Below are 12,772 nucleotides of genomic sequence, written 5' to 3'. Positions count from 1 at the left end.
ACAGAGCTCCAGAGTTCCTCTGTGGAGATGGGAGAACCTTCCAGAAGGACAACCATCTCTGCAGCACTCCACCAATCAGGCCTTTATGGTAGAGTGGCCAGACAGAAGCCACTCCTCAGTAAAAGGCACATGACAGCCTGCTTGGAGTTTGCCAAAAGGCACCTAACAAGATTCTCTGGTCTGATGAAACCAAGATTGAACTCTTTGCCCTGAATGCCAAGCGTCATGTCTGGAGGAAGCCTGGCAGCATCAATACGGTGAAGCATGGTGGTGGCAACATCATGCTGTGGGGATGTTCTTCAGCGGTAGGGACTGGGAGACTAGTCAGGATCGAGGGAAAGATGAACAGAGCAAAGTTTTCCTTGATGAAAATCTGCTCCAGAGTGCTCAGGACCTCAGACTGGGGAGAAGGTTTACCTTCCAACAGGACAACGACACTAAGCACACAGCCAAGACAATGCAGGAGTGGCTTCGGAACGAGTCTCTGAATGTCCTTGAGTGGCCCAGCCAGAGCCCTGACTTGAACCTGATCGAACATCTCTGGAGAGACCTGAAAATAGCTGTGCAGTGACGCTCCCCATCCAACCTGACAGAGCTTAAGAGGATCTGCAGAGAAGAATGGGAGAAACTCCCCAAATACAGGTGTGCCAAGCTTGTAGCGTCATACCCAAGAAGACTCAAGGCTGTAATCGCTGCCAAAGGCGCTTCAACAAAGTACTGAGTAAAGTGTCTAAATACTTATGTAAATGTGATATTTCCGTTTTTTATTTGTAATACATTTGCTAACATTTCTAAAAACCTGTTTCTGCTTTGTCATTATGGGGTATTGTGTGTAGATTGATGAGAAAAAACAAACAATTTAATTAATTTTAGAATAAGGCTGTAACCAAATGTGAAAAAAGTCAAGGGGACTGAATACTTTCCGAATACACTCTCTATCCACAGAACCAAATTACACAGAACCAGATTACACATTACCAGATTACAAAGAACCAGATTACAAAAAAACATATTACAAAGAACCAGATTGCAAAGGCTAAAAATCGGGTGTCAAACTCATTCCACGGAGGGCCGAGTGTCTGCGGGTTTTTGGTCTTAACTTTCAATTAAGACATAGACAACCAGGTGAGGGGAGTTTCTTACTAATTAGTGACCTAGACAACCAGGTGAGGGGAGTTTCTTACTAATTAGTGACCTTAATTCATCAATCAAATCCAAGGGTGGAGCGAAGACCCGCAGATCCTTGGCCATCCGTGGAATGAGTTTGAGACGTGGTCTAGACTGTGGAGCAGGGATGGGCAACTCCAGTCCTTGGGGGCCTGATTGGTGTCACACCTTTTGCCCCAGTTAACACGCCTGTCTCCAATAATCAACTAATCATGATCTTCGTTGAATCAGCTGTGTATCATGTCTACTTGAAACCATTACTAGACCTCCCTGGGCAGATACAACAACAGCTCAGTCAGTTGGTTTACTTTTATGTAATTCAGGTTGTGTACTTAGAGAGCCTTCAGAAAGTATTCATACCCCTCGACTTATTCCACGTTTTGTTGTGTTACAGACAAAATTCAAAATGGATTAAATTGATTTAAATTGGTCATAAGGCACTGCATCGCAGTGCTAGCTGTGCCACTAGAGATCCTGGTTCGAATCCAGGCTCTGTCGTAGCCGGCCGCGACCGGGAGACCCATGGGGTGGCGCACAATTGGCCCAGCGTCGTCCAGGGTAGGGGAGGGAATGGCCGGCAGGGATGTAGCTCAGTTGGTAGAGCATGGCGTTTGCAACGCCAGGGTTGTGGGTTCGTTTCCCACGGGGGGCCAGTATGAAAAATAAATAATGTATGCACTCACTAACTGTAAGTCGCTCTGGATAAGACCGTCTGCTAAATGACTAAACATGTAAATGTAATTGATTTTCTTTCTCACCCATCTACACACAATACCCCATAACGACAAAGTGAAAATATGTTTTTAGAAATGTTTGCAAATGTATTGAAATTAAATACATATATATAATTTACATAAGTATTCACACCCCTGAGTCAATACTTTGTAAAAGCATTTTTGGCATGGATTACCGCCGTGAGTCTTTCTGGGTAAGTCTCTAAGAGCTTTGCACACCTGGATTGTACATTTTCTTTTTTAAATTCTTCAAGCTCTCTCAATTTGGTTGTCGATCATTGCTAGACATACATTTTCATGTCTTGCCATAGATCTTCAAGCCGATTTAAGTCAAAACTGTAACTAGGCCACTCAGAAACATTCAATGTCATATTGGTAAGCAACTCCACTGTATATTTGGCCTGTGTTTTAGGTTATTGTCCTGCTGAAAGGTGAATTTGTCTGCCAGTGTCTGTTGGAAAGCAGACTGAACCAGGTTTTCCTCTAGGATTTTGCCTGTGCTTAGCTCTATTCCGTTACTTTTATACTAAAAAAAAAACTCAGTGACGTGTTGTGTTTGCACCAAACATAACGCTTTTCATTCAGGACAATAATTTCTTTGCCACATTTTTTTCAGTTTGACTTTAGTGCCTTATTGCAAACAGGATGCATGTTTTGGAATATTTGTATTCTGTACAGGCTTCCTTCTTTGCACTCTGTCATCATGGTGAAATCCCTGAGCGGAGTTAGGAAAGACGCCTGTATCTTTGTAGTGACTGGGTTTTTACCCATCTACCAATAGTTGTGCTTCTTTGCGAGGCACTAGAAAACCTACCTGGCCTTTGTGGTTGAATCTGTGTTTGAAATTCACTACTCGACTGAGGGACCTTACAGATAATTGTATATGTGGGATACAGAGATGAGGTAATCATTCAAAAATAATGTCAAACACTATTATTGCACACAGTGAGTCCATGCAATTTATGTGACTTGTTAAGCACATTTTTACATCTGAACTTATTTAGGCTTGCCATAACAAAGGGATTGAATACTTATTGACTCAAGACATTTCAGCTTATCATTTGTAAATAATTTCCCCAAAAACATAATTCCACTTTGACATTACTGTGTATTGGTCCGCGGCTGAATCTAGTTGATGATCCCTGAATTAGAGGCTAGTAACAATCACGCCTACCTTATCGGCGGTCTACTTAAGCTGACCGGGTCTGCTCACTCACCCTGCTGAGGCTTGCTGCTACTATGCGCTGGCTTCTAGCTCCCACCCCCCTCCCCCAGCCTCCACCTGTCAGGTTCTGTGTTCCTGCCGGGGGGGATTGGTTTAGTTTACCGTGCTCACTGCCTGTAGGCTACCCTGAAGGAGCAGAGCCTATACGCCAATACTTGCATTATTCATTGCTTAATATATGGTTAAACATATTTCTACGCAGCGTTTTCTTTCTGAACGTATAATTCTGAAGGCAATTAAGCTCTTGAAATGACATTCTTGGATACAGTAGATATGTTCCATAAACAAATAGGATATATTTAGAAATAACCAGGCTAAAAAAATACATGTACAGGATGACTTAATGGAGATTGTGATGGCAAAATGATGTACTAATTTGAATGGCTACAGAATCAAAATCACACACAGGGAATGGGGAATTAGAGGGCCTAAGATTGTATTTTATTTATTAGGATCCCCATTAGCTGACGTCAACGGCGACAGCTAGTCTTACTGGGGTCCGGCACATAACGAAAAAGACATTACAGACAAAATACTTGACAATTTACATACATTTAAAAACATTAACATGTAGTGTGTGTGCATCTATCAGTTACACATACCGTCAGTACATACACACAACAAGTAGGTCACATGGGGGAGAGGCGTTGTGCCGCCAGGTGTTGCTTTATTTGTTTTTTGAAACCAGGTTTGCGGTTCACTTGCGCTATATGAGATGGAAGGGAGTTGCATGCACTCATGGCTCTGTATAATACTGTACATTTCCTTCAATTTGTTCTGGACCTGGGGACAGTGAAAAGACCCCTGGTGGCATGTCTGGTGGGGTAAGTGTGTGTGTCAGTGCTATGTATATGTAGTTGACTATGCAATTTGGAATTTCCAACACATTCTTATAAAAACAATTAGTGACACAGTCAGTCTTTCCTCAACACAACAATGATTGTGTAGTCCATAAATGACAGCAACCATACGGCTGTTCGCCATCTGAACAAAAGGAGTGGTATTTATTTATTTTATTTCACCTTTATTTAACCAGGTAAACCAGTTGAGAACAAGTTCTCATTTACAACTGCGACCTGGCCAAGATAAAGCAAAGCAGTGCTATAAAAACAACAACAACACAGAGTTACATATGGGGTAAACACAACATAAAGTCAAAAATACAACAGAAAATATATATACAGTGTGTGCAAATGTAGTAAGTTATGGAGGTATGGTAATAAATAGGCCATAGTGCAAAATAATTACAATTTAGTATTAACAGGCGGTGGAAGACATTATGAGAGTGTACAAAGTACCCTCCAGTTATGTGGACAATTGATTAACTCAATGCCCTGCCATAAGTCACAGAACAATGCAAGCGACGAATGCTATCCCCTCACCTTGAGCCAATCACAGCTCTCCTGACGGGAGGCCTCACCTCTTCCTGTCCAGAACTATAAACTGAATGTGTGGTATTCATAATGTCTTCCACCGCCTGTGTGAAGACTGATCACAGATACCAAACAGTATACTGTTACCGTGGACGACTAAGGGTAATACCTGTTAATTGTCATAAAAATCACACACACATTCTAAAATGGTATCTTACTACACAACATCAACACTTTTAACCATAGTCATTTTCAGTCCGTTTACACGGTTTGCTTGAGGAAATAAGAGAGTTTGAGACACTTTTGCGTCCAGTGTCTGGTTCTCCAATGGAGAAGTTCCCTGGCTGTGTTGAAGAGTGACGGTGACTACGTAAGAACTGCTATGTCCATATCTCCGGCAGGCCGTCTGAGCACCATTTGGTTAAACTTGCCGCCCTTTGAGCTGATGGGAGGAGCTTTGTGATGGGAGGAGCTTTGATGTAGAGGTGTGAGCTGAGCAAAAGAAGGGAAGGACGACTCCTGCTGGGAGAGGCCCCTCCCCCTCTTCCTTTGTTCTCTGGCCAGTGGAGAGCTCCCTTGTGTATTCTCACTGTGGTTGACGTCTGGCGTGGATGTGTTAAATCATTGCTCCTCTACACCTGCTAGCGTTAGCCCTACCAGCCTGCTAACGTTACATTAGCACTGAATGAGTCAGCCAGTTGCTATCAACACCTAGCTTACAAGCTACATTAAAGTAAACCAAAGTTTTGATAATACATAACGCCGTCTAATAGGGCTGGGCGATGTGGCCAAAATATAATATGACGGTATTTGACGGCATTTGCTTCATGAGTAGTGGGCGACCCGAGGGTGGCGACACAAACATTCTCCATTCTCATTGTTTTATACTGTACAATTCAACTTTCATCAAATAGAATTTCCTGCATTTCCATCAATTCCTGCATTTCCTGCACTAATTTGAGATAATTTCCACACTGCCACACAGGGCTGCACGATATTGGCCCCCAAAAAAATCTAGGCCTTATTTTTAACCAAATGTTGCAATTGCGATTTGACTTCTGATTTTGATCAAAAACACTAGGGGGAACCGTTGAAATCATGGAAATAGACTGATTATTCTAATTCTATAGTTATAATATAATAGTGGGCACTTTGAATAAAGTGTTGTTTGACATGACAACGAATGGAAAGGCCAGGGAGGAGCTACCATATTCATGCTAATCCTCTTTGGTTTAGAAGATACTGTTTCACAAACAACATGCTGATCTAGGCCTACACTGCTACGTTAGCTACGCTAGCTACGTTTGCTCTGACTCAGTACATTTATTAGCTAGCTAGCGGCTAACACAATTTAGCCACAACTTGCTAAGAAAAGACAAACTAGCTGTTTGCAGATGTAAGAAACTATTCGTGTAATTATAGAACGCCAGTGGATTTATATTAAGATGCAAAACTAAACAACCGCATCGTCGTCATCAACATTGTTGCACGTTGCTTCATTGACCGTGTAGACTGGACGCAAGTGTCTCGCGGTCGAGCAACAACAAATCCGCCTCGAGTGACAGGGGGCGGGGCTAGGTCTGTGTGGAATGCGGCATAGAGAGAGAGGGAGAGCGGAGTAAAGGATCCAAAATGGACGTTACACACGGCGTATCACATTTAACAAACCAAACATTAAAATACCGTTATAGAAGGTAATGTAAAAACCCAAACCGGTCCTTTCATCAATATCGGTATATAGTAAAATACGGTATACTGCCCAGCCCTACCATCTAACCAATTCTCAGAAAATGTTGGCTGTATGCAGTTATCAGCAAGTGAATCAGCCAGCTAACATTAGCTATTAGCCTAGCCAACCAGCACGGTTATGGTCGGCATGCTAGAGCCCAACTACTGGAGACCAGTTAGAACACAACCTAACGTGTTCCCACTAGATAACACAGCCACAACGTCCTTGAAGAGCATGAGGTGTGGCTAACGTTAGCCAGCTTGAGCTAGCTACCGAGTTCCCAAACAAACAGAGTACACCCTATCTTGTTTTCTTTTTGGTGCCATTGTTATGAACTTGTGAGGTAGAGAACCTTTATAGTTCTGAACAGCTGATTGGCAGACGGTGGGACATGTCTCCTAACTGCTCTGAGCACTGCTCACACTTAGCGATAATGGCCGATTTGAGGCAGAATATATTCAACATGTTAGAAAATTAATGGGATGCCGTAAGTGCCTGTAGAGTGCCTGGGAGCCCGCGAGAGCCATCAACTGGGAATCAGGTACATATTAACACTTTACGGGCTGCCGCGCTAGGTTTTACTCCGGGTTTACTCCGATTTGGAAAAATGCACCGGGATCTGATCGGGAGCCTGTAGATCGGGCTAGAAATGTGTGTCACATGGATTTAGCTGGTGTCTCTTTAGGTCTGCTGTCTGGCTGAAGATCTTTGCACACTGAGAGAAGTGGTACAGGGCTTCTCTCCTTTGTGAGTTAACTGGTGTGCCCTCAGATGTGATGACTGACGGAAACTCTTCCCACATTGAGGGCAGTGGTACGGCTTCTCTCCTGTGTGAGTTCGCCAATGTTTCTTCAGGTATCTTGCCAGACTGAAGCTCTTCCCACACTGAGAGCAGTGGTAAGGCTTCTCTCCTGTGTGAGTTGACTGGTGTGCCGTCATATTTGATGAATGATTGAAACTTTTACCACATTGAAGGCAGTGGTAACGCTTCTCTCCTGTGTGAGTTAACTGGTGTGCCCTCAGGCGTCCTGGCTGACTGAAGCTCTTCCCACACTGGGAGCAGTGGTAATGCATATTTCCTGTGTGAGTAAGCTGGTGTCTACTTAAGGTCTGTAAAAGAGGAAAATTCATCCCACAAACAGAGCAGTGGTACGGCTTCTCTCCTGAGTGAGTTCGCTGGTGTGTCTTCAGGTGTCCTGCCTGACTGAAGTTCCTCCCACACTGAGAGCAATGGTACGGCTTCTCTCCTGTGTGAGTTAGCTGGTGTGTCTTCAGAGCTCCTGCCCGACCAAAGCTCTTCCCACACTGAGAGCAGTGGTACGGCTTGTCTCCTGTGTGTATTCTCATGTGTTCCTTTAGATGTCCTTCCATACGGAAGCTCTTCCCACATTGGAAGCAGTGGAAAGGCTTATCTCCTGTATGTATTCTCTGATGCCTCTTCAAATTGAATGACCAACTGAAAGTCTTCCTACACTGGGAGCAGTGGTACGACTTCTTTCCTGTGTGAGTAAGCTGGTGCTTCTTCAAGCTGCTTGGGGTCTGAAAACTCTTCCCACATTGACCACATGGGTAAGTTTTCTTTCTTTTGATAGTATTTTTGTGTGGTATGAGGTGAGTTGGACACACAAAACTGCCTCTGCAATCTGAGCAGGGGTGGGGCCTACAAGTGTGCCTTCTCAACTCCTCTGGCTCATAGAAACTAGTGAAGCAGTCCATGCAGTGGTGATGTTTCTGTCTTGAGTTCCTCTGTCTGTGTTGTTTATGGTTTCCTGATGCTGTGGAACTGGGCTCACTGTCTGAACCTGGGTTGGAGCTCTCTCCTGTGGGAATATGGACAGATATGGGGTTAGAATCAGGAACAGAGCACTGAAAGGGGCTTTAAAATACTTGTTTAAGAATGATTAAGATCACTTCATTTGTCCAATTGAACACAAGGTCCAATGGAAATGTGACTTCCTCTTTAAGCCAACCCCTCCTAAAAACCAACATAAACATACATGTTGGAGCAGAGGGATGTCATACTATGGTGGTCGTGGAGCAGTGGTTGTGGGGGGATAAGAGTCTTACTCAAGGGCACAACAGCAGGCGATGGCACTAGCCCAAACTTACAACTCTTTATTAATGGTTTCATTAATTAATAAGACGGGGTCTAATAATTAGACGAGGTCTAATCGTATCCAAAAGGGAATGCGTTCGATCCAACGACTACCTGCTAGCAGCATGTGTTCCGTGTTGGAAGCTATATCCATAAATCGGTTCTGATTGGGAAGTCGCCGTTTTCGTCACCGAGCTGTGAACAAGAAACTATTAAATCCAGTTTTTAGATTTTACCCCCCCACTCCCCAAATCAAAATCTAATATGGATGCCAATGTTTTGTTCTCGCTTTGCACTCAGACGTTTTCACTACAGTTCCCATATTGGCTGATTAGCTATGACAAACAGGTGTGAAACACAGACAAGTGTGCGTGCAAAGTAAGAACACAAAGAATCCATGTTTGATTTTGATTATATTTGTGGGGGGGTAGCATCTAAGAGTTGATTAACAGCAGATTTGATTATTTATTGGGCACTGCTCGGGCGATGCAAACGACTTACAACGATCCACAGATCACAGATATACACTCTGACTTGGGAAAAGCGTCGCCAAACAGTAAAAGAGTTGCACAGTTGGTTAGTGGTATACTGCTACACAGAGTATACAGTCTCCGGCGAGAAGCTGGGCTAACTTCCCACAATAATAGTTTTGGAATCCCCTGTGGTCGCCAAGGCACCAACCTCTCTCCGTACTCCACACCTGAACTTACCTGGGTCACTGATACTACAGTGGGGAAAAAAAGTATTTAGTCAGCCACCAATTGTGAAAGTTCTCCCACTTAAAAAGATGAGAGAGGCCTATAATTTTCATCATAGGTACACGTCAACTATGACAGACAAATTGAGGGAAAAAAATCCAGAAAATCACATTGTAGAATTTTTAATGAATTTATTTGCAAATTATGGTGGAAAATAAGTATTTGGTCACCTACAAACAAGCAAGATTTCTGGCTCTCACAGACCTGTAACTTCTTCTTTAAGAGGCTCCTCTGTCCTCCACTCGTTACCTGTATTAATGGCACCTGTTTGAACATGTTATCAGTATAAAAGACACCTGTCCACAACCTCAAACAGTCACACTCCAAACTCCACTATGGCCAAGACCAAAGAGCTGTCAAAGGACACCAGAAACAAAATTGTAGACCTGCACCAAGCTGGGAAGACTGAATCTGCAATAGGTAAGCAGCTTGGTTTGAAGAAATCAACTGTGGGAGCAATTATTAGGAAATGGAAGACATACAAGACCACTGATAATCTCCCTCGATCTGGGGCTCCACGCAAGATCTCACCCCGTGGGGTCAAAATGTTCACAAGAACGGTGAGCAAAAATCGCAGAACCACACGGGGGGACCTAGTGAATGACCTGCAGAGAGCTGGGACCAAAGTAACAAAGCCTACCATCAGTAACACACTACGCCGCTTGGGACTCAAATCCTGCAGTGACAGACGTGTCCCCCTGCTTAAGCCAGTACATGTCCAGGCCCGTCTGAAGTTTGCTAGAGTGCATTTGGATGATCCAGAAGAGGATTGGGAGAATGTCATATGGTCAGATGAAACCAAAATAGAACTTTTTGGTAAAAACTCAACTCGTCGTGTTTGGAGGACAAAGAATGCTGAGTTGCATCCAAAGAACACCATACCTACTGTGAAGCATGGGGCTGGAAAAATCATGCTTTGGGGCTGTTTTTCTACAAAGGGACCAGGACGACTGATCCGTGTAAAAGGAAAGAATGAATGGGGCCATGTATCGTGAGATTTTGAGTGAAAACCTCCTTCCATCAGCAAGGGCATTGAAGATGAAACGTGGCTGGGTCTTTCAGCATGACAATAATAATAATAATAATATGCCATTTAGCAGACGCTTTTATCCAAAGCGACTTACAGTCATGCGTGCATACATTTTTGTGTATGGGTGGTCCCGGGGATCGAAGCCACTACCTTGGCGTTACAAGCGCCGTGCTCTACCAGCTGAGCTACAGAGGACCACACTGATCCCAAACACACCGCCCGGGCAACGAAGGAGTGGCTTCGTAAGAAGCATTTCAAGGTCCTGGAGTGGCCTAGCCAGTCTCCAGATCTCAACCCCATAGAAAATCTTTGGAGGGAGTTGAAAGTCTGTGTTGCCCAGCGACAGCCCCAAAACATCACTGCTCTAGAGGAGATCTGCATGGAGGAATGGGCCAAAATACCAGCAACAGTGTGTGAAAACCTTGTGAAGACTTACAGAAAACGTTTGACCTGTGTCATTGCCAACAAAGGGTATAATAACAAAGTATTGAGAAACTTTTGTTATTGACCAAATACTTATTTTCCACCATAATTTGCAAATAAATTCATTAAAAACCCTACAATGTGATTTTCTGGATTTTTTTTCTCATTTTGTCTGTCATAGTTGACGTGTACCTATGATGAAAATTACAGGCCTCTCTCATCTTTTTAAGTGGGAGAACTTGCACAATTGGTGGCTGACTAAATAAATTTTTCCCCCACTGTATCTACTTCTTCCTCTAGACCCAAGGCACCAACCTCTCTCCGTACTCCACACCTGAACTTACCTGGGTCACTGATACTATCTACTTCTTCCTCTAGATCCAAGGCACCAACCTCTCTCCGTACTCCACACCTGAACTTACCTGGGTCACTGATACTATCTACTTCTTCCTCTAGATCCAAGGCACCAACCTCTCTCCGTACTCCACACCTGAACTTACCTGGGTCACTGATACTATCTACAGTGGGGAAAAAAAGTATTTAGTCAGCCACCAATTGTGCAAGTTCTCCCACTTAAAAAGATGAGAGAGGCCTGTAATTTTCATCATAGGTACACGTCAACTATGACAGACAAAATGAGAGAAAAAAAATCCAGAAAATCACATTGTAGGATTTTTAATGAATTTATTTGCAAATTATGGTGGAAAATATGTATTTGGTCAATAACAAAAGTTTTTCAGTACTTTGTTATATACCCTTTGTTGGCAATGACACAGGTCAAACGTTTTCTGTAAGTCTTCACAAGGTTTTCACACACTGTTGCTGGTATTTTGGCCCATTCCTCCATGCAGATCTCCTCTAGAGCAGTGATGTTTTGGGGCTGTCGCTGGGCAACACGGACTTTCAACTCCCTCCAAAGATTTTCTATGGGGTTGAGATCTGGAGACTCCAGGACCTTGAAATGCTTCTTACGAAGCCACTCCTTCGTTGTCTGGGCGGTGTGTTTGGGATCATTGTCATGCTGAAAGACCCAGCCACGTTTCATCTTCAATGCCCTTGCTGATGGAAGGAGGTTTTCACTCAAAATCTCACGATACATGGCCCCATTCATTCTTTCCTTTACACGGATCAGTCGTCCTGGTCCCTTTGCAGAAAAACAGCCCCAAAGTATGATGTTTTCACTCCCATGCTTCACAGTAGGTATGGTGTTCTTTGGATGCAACTCAGCATTCTTTGTCCTCCAAACACGACGAGTTGAGTTTTTACCAAAAAGTTCTATTTTGGTTTCATCTGACCATATGACATTCTCCCAATCCTCTTCCGGATGCACTCTAGCAAACTTCAGACGGGCCTGGACATGTACTGGCTTAAGCAGGGGGACACGTCTAGCACTGCAGGATTTGAGTCCCTGGCGGCGTAGTGTGTTACTGATGGTAGGCTTTGTTACTTTGGTCCCAGCTCTCTGCAGGTCATTCACTAGGCCCCCGTGTGGTTCTGGGATTTTTGCTCACCGTTCTTGTTATCATTTTGACCCCACGGGGTGAGATCTTGCGTGGAGCCCCAGATCGAGGGAGATTATCAGTGGTCTTGTATGTCTTCCATTTCCTAATAATTGCTCCCACAGTTGATTTCTTCAAACCAAGCTGCTTACCTATTGCAGATTCAGTCTTCCCAGCCTGGTGCAGGTCTACAATTTTGTTTCTGGTGTCCTTTGACAGCTCTTTGGTCTTGGCCATAGTGGAGTTTGGAGTGTGACTGTTTGAGGTTGTGGACAGGTGTCTTTTATACTGATAACAAGTTCAAACAGGTGCCATTAATACAGGTAACGAGTGGAGGACAGAGGAGCCTCTTAAAGAAGAAGTTACAGGTCTGTGAGAGCCAGAAATCGTGCTTGTTTGTAGGTGACCAAATACTTATTTTCCACCATTATTTGCAAATAAATTCATTAAAAATCCTACAATGTGATCTTCTAGAGAGAAAAAAAATCTCTATTTGTCTGTCATAGTTGACGTGTACCTATGATGAAAATTACAGGCCTCTCTCATCTTTTTAAGTGGGAGAACTTGCACAATTGGTGGCTGACTAAATACTTTTTTTCCCCACTGTACTTCTTCCTCTAGATCCAAGGCACCAACCTCTCTCCGTACTCCACACCTGAACTTACCTGGGTCACTGATACTATCTACTTCTTCCTCCTCTTCCTCTAGATCTGGAGCAGACACATCCCTGTTCTCCTCT

At 43.6% G+C, this 12,772-nt stretch overlaps 1 protein-coding gene across 1 annotated transcript in view; it reads right to left on the bottom strand.

Moving 5' to 3' along the window:
- Nucleotides 1-6,188: 6,188 nt before the first annotated feature.
- Nucleotides 6,189-12,772, bottom strand: part of LOC121534260 (zinc finger protein 501) — a 644,805-nt gene continuing 638,221 nt past the window's right edge. The window contains exon 3 of the mRNA XM_045211708.1: nt 6,189-8,048. Coding sequence (XP_045067643.1) covers nt 6,910-8,048 — 1,139 coding nt within the window. The 3' untranslated portion in view covers nt 6,189-6,909. The remainder of the gene's footprint in view (nt 8,049-12,772) is intronic.

This window comes from Coregonus clupeaformis, chromosome 38, assembly GCF_020615455.1.
Source record: "Coregonus clupeaformis isolate EN_2021a chromosome 38, ASM2061545v1, whole genome shotgun sequence".
NCBI classification, from domain to species: domain Eukaryota; kingdom Metazoa; phylum Chordata; class Actinopteri; order Salmoniformes; family Salmonidae; genus Coregonus; species Coregonus clupeaformis.
The sequence above is the reverse complement of the archived record's forward strand: the minus strand, read 5'-3'. Positions and strand labels throughout refer to the sequence as shown.